The sequence below is a fragment of the Nomascus leucogenys genome, chromosome 7b (genome assembly GCF_006542625.1).
Source record: "Nomascus leucogenys isolate Asia chromosome 7b, Asia_NLE_v1, whole genome shotgun sequence".
NCBI lineage: Eukaryota > Metazoa > Chordata > Mammalia > Primates > Hylobatidae > Nomascus > Nomascus leucogenys.
Window position 1 is genome coordinate 51,091,949 of NC_044387.1, and position 13,843 is coordinate 51,105,791.

Sequence of the window (13,843 nt, forward strand, 5' to 3'; positions counted from 1 at the left end):
CCACTCCTCCCCTCCAGATCTGCACTACTCCCAGGAAGGTTTCCTCAACTTCCCTCTTTGCCCCACCCCTATTCTTTCTCATGAGCACCTGTGAAGGTCCGAAGAAGGCAGCCAGTGAGTGAGTACAAACTCCTTTTACATCTGTGGCTCCCAGAGATCTAGAGTTCTTTCAGATCACACCTGGCTTTTACTAACAGGTTAAAAATGTTTCCTGAATTCTTTCCCACTTCATTTATTTGTTATATTTATATGGTAGAAAAACTACATAATGGTGGCTACTGTGCATCTCTTCCTAACTCCACATTTGACAACAGCACGTTGGTAACTTGAAAATTGCCATGGTGGGAATATTTACACTCCAGAAATCAGTAAGTGCTATTAATCAGGACTTTCTTTTTCCCTGAGAGCCAGTTGTTAAACATTTACCAGAATACCACTGTTTGGGGGAACCCCAGGAGGGTTGACCATGGAGATTGGTGCCTTTGGTGAGTTGCTCCGTGGCCTCTGGGTTGGGTTGGGCCCAGCAGTGTCGAATGGCTGTGTTCAGGCCATTTCCTGCAAGGCAGTCCCCAGGCCACTGGCAGGGAGACTCACCATAGGAAGGCCCCCTGTGTTGGAGGTGGTGTAGGTTAATGCTCTTGCCCTCTCTTTCTCCTTTTCCCCTCAGACCGAAGCCAGGACAGCACAGCCGTAGCGCTCTCAGACTCTAGCTCGACGCAGGACTTCTTTAATGAGCCCACCAGCTTACTGGAAGGCTCCAGGAAATCCTACACAGAGAAGAGGCTGCCCATTCTCAGTTCCCAAGCAGGAGCGACGGGTAAAGACCTTCAGGGGGCCACAGAAGAAAGAGGTATGAAGCCCTAACTCGGTGAATTAGAACCACTTTGATGTCCTGTGGCAATCTGGGCAAAGCCAAAAGCTTCGTGGCCCAGGGACCTTGGCTGGGCAAGTCACTTACTCTCTGGGCCTCCATTTTTCTCCCTGTAGGATGAGAATGGTCCCAGTGCCCGCCCTGGGGTTGTGAGGGTTGAGCGAGGCAGCTCCTGAGGGTGTGCACAGAGCCCAGCACCACATGTGCTCAGGGATGCTGCCTGTTGTTGTTATGACCCTCACAACCCAGCCCAGGAAAGCTATGTCTGTGACATCAGTGTGCTCTGTTTTTTTTTTGTTGGTGGTGGTAAATGGTTATTTTAAGTCTTTGGATCCTAAATGTCACAAATGTGTTCTCTTTTTAGTTTGAATCATATGAGGTCTTCAGGAAAAATCTCCCTTTTTGGGGGAGGGGGGCAGAGGGCCCTGATTTAAGCCTGGGGGTGTGCCCAGCTCTCCTGGGGGGTCCAGGCCCTCTTCGTAGAAATCAGTTGGCAGAGCCCCACATCTGGGCTTACTGGGAGATCACAGGCAGGCTGGGGCTTTCCTGGCCCCACTCTGAGCTGTGGCTGGTCAGCTATGGATTTGAGAGCTTTCCCACTCTGGCCAGGGCCAGGGCTTACATGTGTTTCTCAAACAGTATTAACAACAACCCAGCCCCATACTCTTTTCTGTGCTGGGCACTGTGTTAATTCATTTGGTTCTACCAAGCACCCTAGAAAAAAAGCATAATGACTATTCCCATTTTATAACTGAAGAATATGAGATTCAGAGAAGGTCTGGAATTTGCCCTGTCAGTGTACACCCTTAACCATTACCCCATGCTACCTCTCTGGGTGGGATGGATGGATGGATGGATGGATGGATGGATGGGGAAAAACATTGGTGATAAATTGCCTCCCTGAGGGACCCAGGCCTTGTCCCAGGAGGTCTCAGAGCAAGCCCTGGATGGGAGCTCACACATAGGTGTGGCAGTGGGGCCAGAGCCATTTACACTAAGGAAGACCTCTCCTAGCTCTCTGCTCCCTGCCAGCCTCCCCTGGCTGGACTTAGAAGGGCATGAGACCACATCTCCAGTAGATTGGAAGTATCCCCATTAGGGGACACCTGATAGAGATACTAGATAAGAGGGCACAGAATGGAGGACTTACTATGTGGATTTATTTGTATCTGGTCCTCATCGAGAAATGAGGCCACCACCCCACTCTCTCACCAGGCAGTCACTATGCTGTCGCCAGCCAGTGTTGACATTCTGTAACTGACATAAACACACTGTAGGAAGTTTGGAATGGGAAGGAAAAAGGTAACTTACACTCTTTTTTTTTTTTTTGGGGGGGGGGTAACTTACACTCTTAACACTCTAATACAGCATTTCTGTTCTTAAAAATAAGATTTCTAAAACTTACCAGACAAGTAAGACCTACCATGTGTGTTCTGTGGCCAGTCAAGCCATGACTGCTGTGGGTGCTATTGTGTCATCATGAGCTTCTCTCCCACCTACATGGGGAAGGGGACATGGGTGTTGGTGGAACGAAGCAGAGAGTGAGTTGGCTTTGGTCTGGCACAGCCTATACAGGCCCTTCTAGGCTCATGAAGAGTGTCCTGCCTCTTCTCTCCTTCCATTAGAGCCAGTGGTTTAAGCAGACAGTTTGTGGGGCTGGCCATTGGTGAAGAAAGTTAGGGTAGGACCAAAGGTCACCACAATAGCTGATAAGCATGAAATGAAACCTCTTGCTTCCATGGCCATGTTCCTCCTCTCTAAGCCCAGCTTTTCTTGGTAACCATGGTGGTGAAGTTGATCAACTTCCTGTTGGGAGAGCAGGTATGGCAGGGAATGCTTCCCAAGCCCACTGCTAGCAGATGGTTCTGGGAGCAGAGCACTCATCCAGGCCTGGTCTTGGTCAGCGGTGATCTCTAACATGCACTCCCCTGGACTCCCATTGGGTAGCAGCCTGGCCGTCACAGTCTGCAGTACTTGAGCAGCCTTTGGCCTCCTTGTAGAAAGCCGGGACAGCAGTGCCTGGGCAGTGTTGAGTGTGGGCCCCAAGTGTGCTCCACACCATTTGCCTTCCCAGCACACCCTCATGGAGAGTCCTACCACCAGCCTGCTGCTTCCTCCATCATTAATGTTGTGGGGTACAGGCCCTCGCTCATGCATATTTGTTATCAAGCAGCAGGGCACAACAGGTCCAGATCTGCACCATGCACTGAGTACCGAGGGAAAGCAGAAACAGATCTGACAGCCACATCCTGCCTGGCACTGAGATGCGCTCCCTCCCACCGTGTCTAGCAGGCACAAGCTGTCACACTGCCCAAGGACCAGCCTCCTTCCTTTAATTCTCCAGAAGCTGTCTTTCTCCACTCTGGCCTTGACTGAGGTGCCTTGAGGAAAGAGCCTTTCCCAGAAGTTACTGTTGCAGCTAGCGGAAGCTCACCTTTGCAGGGGGCAGAGCTTCAAAAAAAAAAAAGTCTAAAATATGAAGGTCGCAAGAGTAGAGATTTATTTATTTGATCTAGGAGAAAGTTGTCCACAGTTTTATCACTTAAACACAAGCCCACTCTATTATATCGTTCTGAGGGCAAGAGGGTAAAACCCAAAGCAGAGTTGGCAAGCACCTGTTGTGATCCAGGCAGTGGACACAAGGGCATGCCAGACTGGCCACATCTGCCCCTTCCTGGTCAACTAGAGGCCTAGTGATGATGGCCATGCACCACATGCAGGATAGGGTGATAAATGGTTGTCGGTGGGGGGAAGCCGCCCTGGGGGCAGTTGACCTGCCAGTGCCCAGCTTCCTTCCCATCTCACCTGCCCGCCCTTTGTGGAGAGCGTCCTCACTGGGCTCTTTTCTCAGGCCAGTAGAGTTTGAGTAAGATGATCTCAGAAGTCAAAAGAGACAGACTTGAGGTCCCTGCTGGGGCATATTTTGGTCTGGGCCTCTCAGCTGTTGGTGTCTTGCCAAGATGTGTAGCCACCTGAGGGCCAGGCTCTTCCATAATGAGGCCCCCTGAGTTCACTGGGCCATCAGTACACATCAGTCCAGAGGCTCAGCTTGGGGCATGTCTGTGCCTTATTCTTCTTAGGACCTCCATGGGCTGATGTGGATCAGATGGCTCCTGTGCTCTGTTGGCCTTGGCATATGCACCACAGGCATTCCAAGCCAGTCTTCCCTGCCTGCGGCAGGCACTGGCCTAGGCTAGAGTAGCCAGAACACACATTTTACTTGCATTCTCTTGGTAGAAGGAAGTTTTCTCATCTTCACGCAGCTAGGGTTAGAATTGGACATCCTGGCCGGGAAACGTGGTGTGGTCCTGTTGGCATTTCTGACCCTCTTTCTTCCAGTAAGGAAATGGAGGGCTCTAGTGACCTGTGAGGCCTGTTCAGCAGTGGGAGTGGATGCTGTGGGTGAGGCAGCTCGCCCCATCTCTCCGGGGCCCCTTAGGCCACCCAGACCCCTAGGCAACTGATTGTTGTTGTTGTTGTTGTTGTTTCTGAGACAGGGTCTCGTCCTTGTTGCCCATGCTGGAATACAGTGATGTGATCATGGCTCACTACAGCCTCAACCTCCTGAGCTCAAGGATCCTCCTGCCTCAGCTTCCCGAGTAGCTGGGACTACAGGTGCCACCACACCTGCCTAATTTTTTAATTTTTTTGTAGAAATGAGGTCTTGCTATGTTGCCCCAGGCTGGTCTCAAACTCTTGGCCTCAAGCAATCCTCTCACCTTAGCCTCCCAAAGTGCGGGATTACAGGTGTGAGCCACCACGCCCAGCCTATAAACTGGGTTGTTGTTTCTCGGGGGGTTTTTTGTTTGTTTGTTTTTTGTGGCGGGGGGGTTAGGTTTAATAGGTAAAAGAAAAAGAAAAGAGAATAGCTGTCTCTCTGAGAGAGGGGTGCCTGAGCGGGTCTTCCCTGAAGCTGGATTTCTAACTCAGTCTAGGATTGCTGTTTTCTTCCTCTTTATGTGTTCTAAGAACTCTGGCTGAATTCTTGACCCTCTGCCTGCTTTCCATAAAAATTGTGCTCTGTGTGTCTTTGTGTCCAAGCTCTCAGTGCCTGATGTGAACCGCTGAGAGGCCTACATCATCATTTGATTCCTCTGTCTCCCCCGTGCCTAGCACAGGGCTGATCCTAGCATTACGGCTTACCCTGTTTGGTGAGCCACGTTTTGAACACATTAGAAACCTGGCACATTTTTTAATAAAGTGATGGTGTCCCCTGTAAGATGGGTGCCAGCCATAAGCTGTGGGACGCAGGCAACTTCTTGAGCTCACATGAGAAGACAGTGTAGTGTAGAAGGAGCTAGGACCTCCTGGCTTTCAGTCATTAGGGCCACCTCAAAGGGTGGGGGGAGGGGGGCAGCCCATGGTAGGCTCTGGGCCTGGGGGAGGGGAGATGCTCTTATGGCTTTTCTTTGCCAACACCACTGGGGGCAGCAATGCAGGGGAGGGAGAAGGGCAATGGCTCCAGGAGAAGGAGTAATGGTGGAGAGGCAAGGACACTGAGGGAGAGCGGTGGGGTGGGCTGCAGGGGAGCAGGGAGGGAAGGTCAGACTAATAGCAGGTGGCTGAGGGGAACATAGGGAGTGAATGCTCAGATTCTTTCCTCAACGAGAATAGTGATGGTGGGCAGTCTGGCCACACACCTGATGTCTGCAGATAGGCTTCAACTTAGCATGCGGAGAACTGGGGGCCTTGGTTGTTGCTCACTCGGCCCTGCCCCAGCAGGCCCCAGCTATCTCCAGGCCGCTACTACAGTAGGGAGAGGGCTCAGCCATTGCACACCACCTCAGAGCTGGTGCTGCTGGCTGCTTCTCTGGCCTCCTCCAGGCAGGCTGTACAGGGTGTGCCATGCTCCTGGGTGCCTAAGGAGCTGCAGACCACAGGACCCCTTGCCTTTATCCCTTGCTCCCCAGCCCTTTCCATCTGTCCCACCCTCCCGGGCCAGACAGCTTTCTTCTTCTGTAGCCAAGGAGCCTGCATCTCAGGGTCTAGCCCAAGGTCACCCAGGCCACTGTCATCATCCTGGGGCCAGCCCTGCAGCACCACCACCCAGCCTGGGCTATCCTGATGTGAACTGCTGCCCCATGGCCCCTGGTGGAGCAAGGCTGGGTGTTCAGGAGCTGGGCTCATGTCACCTGAGGGCCCACATGGGAGCACTTGGCTCACATATAGCAGCGGCAACCCTGGAGAGGGAGTTGGGGCAGGCAGTGGGCCGAGCACTGAGCAGGGGAGCAAGTGTGATACTTCGTGAACCCTGGCTGTGTTTTATGCAATGCTGGTGGTGGCAACACCTGCCCTTTGTGGGCTGCTTCCCCATGCCCCAGCCCCAGAGGTGGGACAGCCTGTGCCACCATTCAGAGGTGAAGACCCAGAGCCCAGCCCATAACTCCCCCTCTCTGTAGCCTCTGGGTCCCTCACTGCATGCTAGCTGGGACAGCCTGTTTCATGGAGCGGGAGACCTCAGTTGGGGCAGAGCCAGCACCGGGCCCTGTGCCTCCTGCTGCTGGGTCCAGCACCCACTCAGCAAGGGCATTGATCCAGCCATGCTGATCACCTCACCAAGGCGCCTCCGTTACTGGTGGTAGACCACTGCATGGACAGGGCCTAAAACCAGGGTGACTTTCTTTTCCTTCTTCTCAACTGTAGGAAAAAACGAGGAGTCATTGGAGAGTACAGAAGGCTTCCGGGCTGCAGAGCAAGGTGTCCAGAAGCCTGCTGCAGAAACCCCAGCCTCTGCTTGCATCCCTGGCAAGCCCTCAGCATCCACACCTACCCTGTGGGATGGAAAGAAGAGAGGGGACCTCCCAGGGGAGCCAGTGGCCTTCCCCCAGGGGCTGCCGGCTGATGCTGAGGAGCAGCGGCAGTTTCTCACAGAGCAGTGCATCGCCTCCTTCCGCCTGTGCCTGAGCCGCTTCCCCCAGCACTATAAGAGTCTCTACCGTCTGGCCTTCCTCTACACCTACAGCAAGACCCACCGGGTGAGTGGCTGCCGGGCCAAGGGGGCTTGGATCTTCCCAGGGCAGCTGGGCATCTTTGAAGGTTGGTGGGCAGAGCTAAGACAGATTGGAGCTTCACGGTAGCAGCACATGGGAAGGATGGGCGAGGAGAGCTGCAGGAGGCAGGGCCAGCCCCAGGAGTGGGCCAGCTTGCCAGGGAACCCGGTGGTGAGGGCCCAGGGTCACAGCCAGGAATGGAGGGAGGAGTGTAGGGGGTCTCACAGTCTCAGGGATAGGCTATGGGGTGAGGGATAAGGGTCCATAGGCTCAACTACTCTTTCCTGTGAGGGCTGTGCAGCAACTCAAACTCTGATGTCGTGCTCCCTCACCCCTGCCGTTCACCCATCATCTCAGCGACAGCGTGCCCATCTTCTAGGTGCCCTAGGGGCCCTGCTTACTCTCTGTTCCGGCCTTGCTTGCCCTAGGCTCCATCTCTCCAGCTGCATATTGCAGGGGCCTCCTCACCATACCCTGCCCCTGGGCTCTTCTCTCTGTTGCAGCTGCCAAAACCATCTTCACAGCCTCTGCTTCATGGGGGTTGGGTGCTGACAGCCTCCTCCAGCTCTTTTTGGAAGGCAGATGATGTAGCGATCCTTAACAGCTGTGCCCCAGGCTTAAGTGCTTCCAGGGGCTTCCCAGCCAGACCTCTTCTGCTGGCGTTTAGATTTGGGGAGGTAATGTGGCCTGGGCAGGACCTAAATAATAGGGGTGACTTTATTTTCCTTTAGTCTCTCCTCACCCAGGAGGTGTTGGGGAGTGTCCTGGTCATTGTCCTGCACCATGTAGCTACATTCTAAGGGGGAGGCCGACTTAAAAACATGCAGGTGGCCAGGCGTGGTGGCTGACGCCTGTAATCCCAGCACTTTGGGAGGCTGAGGCAGGGGGATCACCTGAGGTCAGGAGTTGAAGACCAACCTGGTGCATCCCCGTCTCTACTAAAAATACAAAAGTTAGCCAGGCGTGGTGGTATATGCCTGTAGTCCCGGCTACTCGGGAGGCTGAGTCATGAGAATTGCTTGAACCCGGGAGGCAGAGGTTGCAGTGAGCCAAGACCGGGCCACTGCACTTCAGCCTGGGTGACAGAGTGAGACTCCATCTCAAAAACAAAAATAAAAAATAAAAACATACAGATGAGTAAAGCAAGTCTCATTTAAACAATACCACAGAGAAAATAACAGGGTGCATAGAGGGGTGAGGGTGCTGTTATGCCTCTGCAAAGACACCTTTTGTGCTGAGACCTGTATTGTAGGGGACAGCATTGGTCTGGAAGGAAGGGAGAGCACCCAGACAGAGCAAGCAGCCCAGGGAGGTGGCCATTATGGGCTGGCATTGGTGTGGGCGAGGGCCAGAGAGGGCCAGGTATGCTGCGCAAGCAGGGGTGACCTTTAGGATCTAGCTGTGAGGACTCTGTCAGGTTCTCCTCCTAGAGGTCTCCTGCTGGTTCCCCCCAGCATCCTCAGTGGAATGTTTGAAGAACCAGAATGGACAGTTGGCCAAGAGATGGGCCCTGGCTTGGCACTGGCTATGTGCAGGAAGTGGCACTTCACAGAATTCTGTTTGGGGGACTAGATGCAGGGGTCCAAGAAGGTAAGTGCTGTGTCCCCACAGTGACCGGTATGCTCATGTGGCTTGGTTGATTTCCTCAGAGCACAGCAGGTGACACAGGTCTGGGTGGGAAGGAGTCTCATCATCTGGGGCTTTGGTCTGTAGTTCAAGGTGCAGTGCATGCTAGCAAACGATTGCCAGCTCCGGCTTCCCTGGCTGTTGGTGCCACACTAGAGCCTGGCTTGCTCGCTGCTCAACTTCCAGTTGGCAGTGGACCTTACCTCTATACCCCAGGCCTTCTGTACCCAGGTGGACCTGGGTCTTAATAAACCCCAACCAGCATGTCCTCACTGCTGAAGCCATCTTTGGGCCTGAGGGGCAATGGCTGATATGAACTCTGTTGGGCTCACCATTGCTTTGGGAACTTTCCCCTTTCCCTCTTTTGGGAGCAGCAGAGCCCACTGCAAGAGCCCACACACACATCAGTGGAACAGACACTAGTAACCATTGTCCTGTCCTCCCCCACCTCTGGTGTCCTTCTGTTCAAGTGCATCCTCAGGCAGCCATGCAGCCCCCTCCAGCTGTGGTCAGCTCTGACCAGGATCTGGTGTTCCCTAGTAGTGAGCTCAGACCCTTCCTCATCCTGTTACAGGGTACCTTCTCAAGAGGCAGATGCTGAGATGGAATTTCGGGTACAAAATGTGTATTAGGAATTGGCACCTGTGCAAGGGAAGTGGGGAGGGACAGCAGGTTTGGGTGGGAGGAGAGTTGAGTGGCGATACGGGCCGCACCCACCCACCCTCCACTTCCCTGCTAAATGGCTTTATGTTGAATTTGAAGGAGCCAGTGCATGTAAAGTGCTTAGCTCAGCACTAGACACAGAATGCTGTTATTAGAGCCCGCCCCTTCTCTTGATGAATTTTTCAGAAGTAGAAAACAGTATTTATGTCAAAATTAAAGAAAAGTTGGAGGGAGGTAACCACAATTCTACCACCCTAAAACTAGCTATCTTGGGTCTAGTACAGGTTGAATATCCTTTATACAAAGTGCTTGGGACCAGAAGAGTTTTGGATTTTGGCTTTTTTCAGATCTTAGAATATTTGCATTATACTTAGCTGGCTGAGCCATCCCTAAGCCAAAAATCTGAAATCCAAAATGCTCCAATGAGGCTGGGCGCGGTGGTTCATGCCTGTAATCCTAGCACTTTGGGAGGCTGAGGCGGGTGAATCACCTGAGGTCAGGAGTTCAAGACCACCTTGGCGAACATGGCGAAATCTTGTCTATACTAAAAATACAAAAATTATCCAGGCGTGATGGCGCACACCTGTAATCCCAGTTAATCAGGAGGTTGAGGCAGGAGAATCACTTGAACTGGGGAGGCGGAGGTTGCAGTGAGCCGAGATCACGTCATTTCACTCCAGCCTGGGCAAAAGACCAAAACTCCCTCTAAAAAAAAACAAAACAAAAAACCGAAATGCTCCAATGAGCATTTCCTTTAAGCACCAAAGTTTCAGATTTTGGAACAATTTGGATTTTAGATATTCAGACTTAGGATGCCCTACCTGTATTTCTTCCCAACTCCAGTACGCATGCCCTGTTGATTGTGTGCTTTCGAGACACCAGGTACCCCAGGTCCCAGAGGTGGGATCATACCCCTTCTACTTTGCATCTGGGAACCTGCTCTGAGGGTCACACAGAGCTGAGTGACAGAGTCAGACATCAGCCCCGGGCAATCTCACGCTGGCCTAGTTGCTGCACCATCCCCCACACCTTGTCCACACTCATAGTTTGCCATTTTGCTCTTACCACGAATGCCCCCTCGCCAGGTCATTTTGGTCATCTGTGATGGTCCAGGGTAGGCGGACCAGTTGACCCAGCCATCCCCACCCAGTAGCAGGGATGGAGGCTGCCTTGGGCTGTCTGCACCATTGACGTCAGTATCCCCAGACAACCCCCAGTAGCCATCAGCCTCAGTTTCTGCCAGCTTTTCTGTTCGTTGCATTCCCAGGCTGAGTTCCTTTGTTCTCAGAAATGGAATGCTATCTTAAATCTAAGAGAGACCCCTTAAGCAGCAGACACTCCCTACCCACAGCCACACTGCCTACCCACAGATCTGCTTCCAGGAGGCAGCTCTGCAGGTGCCAAGTGTGCCTCAGGTAGCCTCGGGCCACTGAGCTCATTCTAGACCTTGCATATGCTGGGTCTAGGGTGGTTCCCATTGGCTCCTGTGTTTGCTTCACCCAGAAACCTTTGCTGAGCACCAGTTACCACCACCAAATTGAATGTAGGTTGTTAATACCTACCTCCCTTGAGAACCTGAGTTAAGACCTTCCTGCTGCTCTGGGGCATGCCATCCTGGGGGCTGCATGTGGCTCTGCCCAGACCTGGGGTGTTACCTCTGCTGGCAGCAGCTTGTTCACAGATCTGGGGGCCACAACTCCATGTTGTCACTGACTAATGTGAAACCATTAACTGGGAAGTAGTTACCACTTTCCAAACACAGCTGTTTGTTAACAAACACTTCCCGCTGTGTATATTTGAACAGCAGCACATTTCTTCATAAAATCCTGCCTGTGGGCTTGGCAGTGCCTTTTTCTTGTTGCCATCTCACAGCTCACTGGTGGACTGAAGCATCCGATGTCTGCCTCTTCAAAGGGGCCCACAAGCAGAGCCTGCCTGGAGCTGTGTGGTTGACTCCTGAACCCTTAGGTCTTTCACAGACACCTCCAGGTGAGGCTCTGCCTGCCCAGGCCTTGCAAAGAAACTGCCTTCAGGGCACAGTGTTCCACTTGCTTAGCTGCTGACAGCAGGGCTTTTGGGGGAGGAGGAGAGAATGTGGACTCTGAAGCTGGCCTCACCTGGGTTCAGATCCTGGCTCCGCATGGGGACTCTTAGAGGTCCAGGGCTCTTCTTTCCTCGATGAGAATGATAGTGATATGAAAGCAGAATTATTGTGTTAATGAGGTGAGGGATGCAGTGCTGGGGCAATGTCCAACACACCCTGCACTGCCCTCAGCCAACAGTCCTTCTCACCCGTCTAGTGAGGCCCATTTCTTCAGTGTCAGCATCTCCCATGGCTCCTTACTCTTCTGCCAGGCCCTCTGAGGGCTCCCTGCCTGGGGCATAGCGGCCAAGGGCTAGGTCTGTCCTGAGGGACCTTTGTTGCCTGCCTGAGGCTGCCCTCCCACCCAAGGTTGGCACTGCTGCACACAGGCTGTCCCTGGACCCCCCAAGGCAGTCCACCTGTTGCCCTGCACACTGTGCACACCTTAGATGGGGATGATCATTTATGCTGATAGCCATAAGGGCCCTAATTCTAGCTACTGTATCACTTACTCTTGGATCACAATCTTCACCAAGATTTTGAGGCCTGAGTCTACACTCTTAGAAACCTGGCTCTTTGAGCCCATATAGGCACCCCAGGAGAGAGAGCACATGGCATCAGACACCTTTTGTCATGAAGGTTCTGGCTTTTACTGATGGGTGTCCAGGAAAAAGTCCAAGGCATAGATACCCCTGCGCTGCTCTCCCAGTTGCCTCCTGCTCAGCTGGGAGCTGAGCCCTTTCACCTCCTGCTACTTCTGACAAGGGGTTCAGGGCAGAGGGGGTTGGTTATAAGATGTTCCCTGGAGCCAATAATCTTGAACAAAAACAAATCTGGAGGACTCATACTTCCCAATTTCAAAACTTACTACAAATCTATAATATACTAATCAAAACAGTGTGGAATATTAGCCTTAAAAAGGGAGGAAATTCGGTCACATCAGACAGCATGGGAAACCTAGAGGACATAATGCTAAGTGAAATAGCCAGTCACAAAAGACAAATACTGGATGATTCCACTTAGATGAGGTATGAGGAGTAGCAGCCTGGCTGTGCTAGCCCAATCAGACCCCATTTCTTTGGCCCAGTACCTATATGGGATGAGCCCAGGCCCAGGGTTTGGTTAGAGACAGACTCCTGCCAGGGGGGCCCCATGGTGCTGTGTGCTCAGCTGAAGGATCACCAGGGAATCTGCTGACTTTTGACTTCAGGGTCAGCTGGTGCTCTGGTGTGAGCCTGGGTAAAGGACAGGTCAGCTGGGTGTGAACCCCCACCCCTTGCCCACCTGTTGTGAGTACAGTATCCCCATCTACCTGTGCTGCTGGCTCATGTGAGGGACCCGTAGAAGCCAGGACTATCGTGCAAGTTAAATGAGAGGGCCTTTGAAGTGGGCCCTGCACCATCAGATTGGAGCGGGTGTGAGGGCCTGCTGTTGAGACCCTGCTTTTTGCTCACAGGCAAGTGTTTGGGGGGAGCCGGTGAGCTTTGAGTTCACACTGACTGAGCCAGGACCACACAGATAGTAGAACCAGGCATCAGGAGGGCATTCTGGCCACAAAGTAGGGTGTTCGCCTGCCTTTAACCTTTGCTGCCTTTCTGTGGACATAAAAGTGGCCCCTTCCACAAAATGGTGGTGTGCCCTGCGTCCTCACATGGATGTCCTAGGCTGCTGCAGATCCCAACCAGCCAGGTTCTTGTCAAGCTTTAGTTTGTATAGTTTGCAAAAGGAGAACTTGATATTTTTCTCAACTTAGGAATCTTGATTTTGCATTTCGGTCTGTCTGCCTCATGGTTTGAAGATTCTGCTGGGCCCTTAGGTGCCAGAGGAGGTGGGACAGGTTGCCCCCATAATGGCTGCTGCTTTCCTGGTCCTCTCTCCTGCAAAGAAATGCAGATTCCAGCAGTTTGAATAGGTTTGAGCCCTCTGCCAGCAGCTTTTATTACCAATAATATTGTTTAAGCTTGGAAAAGAGAATGAAACTACCCACAACTGTCCCATAAGCCATGACATGGCAGAAGTGTTTGTGTTTCATGTGCTCCCCTCAGTGTGTTTTCTGTGCATCTCTGCAGGTTCACTCATTCAGCAGCTGTCTACTGAGTGGTTGTCATGCAGGAGGTTCCTGTTTGAGGTGCTGGGGATATAGCATTGTGTACTCACTGGGAGAATAGAGTGGGCAGCTAGTGATGAGTAGGAAGAAAATTAAAGCTCGGTAAGGGGTTAGAGGCGGGATTGTGACTATTTAGACAGGGAGATTGGGAAGACCTGTCTAAGCAAGGACCTGAATCAAGTGAGGGAGCCCTGATGGCCACGAGGATATTGGAGAAGAGGCTTGCAGATGGACACACACCCAAAACACATGCCTAGAGACAGAAACAGTCTTGGTGTGACTAGAATCTGCTGGAAGCTCGTGTGACTAGATGGGCAAGGAGGAGAGAGGAAGAAGATGAGGTCAGAGGCTTTCAGGGCCTGTTTTGGTAGGGGAGAAGTTGAGGGGACATCATCCTGAATTAGGTTAAAGCTGTCACAAGGGCTGGGCATGGTGGCTCCCGCCTGTAATCCCAGCTCTTTGGGAGGCCAAGGGGGGCAAATCACTTGAGGTCAGGAGTTTGA

General features: G+C 52.5%; 1 protein-coding gene across 3 annotated transcripts in view; it reads left to right on the plus strand.

The window, feature by feature from the left end:
* The window catches only part of CABIN1 (calcineurin binding protein 1), a 160,912-nt gene that overhangs the window by 95,816 nt on the left and 51,253 nt on the right, over window positions 1-13,843 (plus strand). For all 3 annotated transcript variants that reach the window (XM_030815976.1, XM_030815975.1, XM_030815977.1), the window contains exons 27-28: window positions 668-850; window positions 6,515-6,846. In XM_030815976.1, the coding sequence (XP_030671836.1) occupies window positions 668-850; window positions 6,515-6,846 (515 nt within the window). The remainder of the gene's footprint in view (window positions 1-667; window positions 851-6,514; window positions 6,847-13,843) is intronic.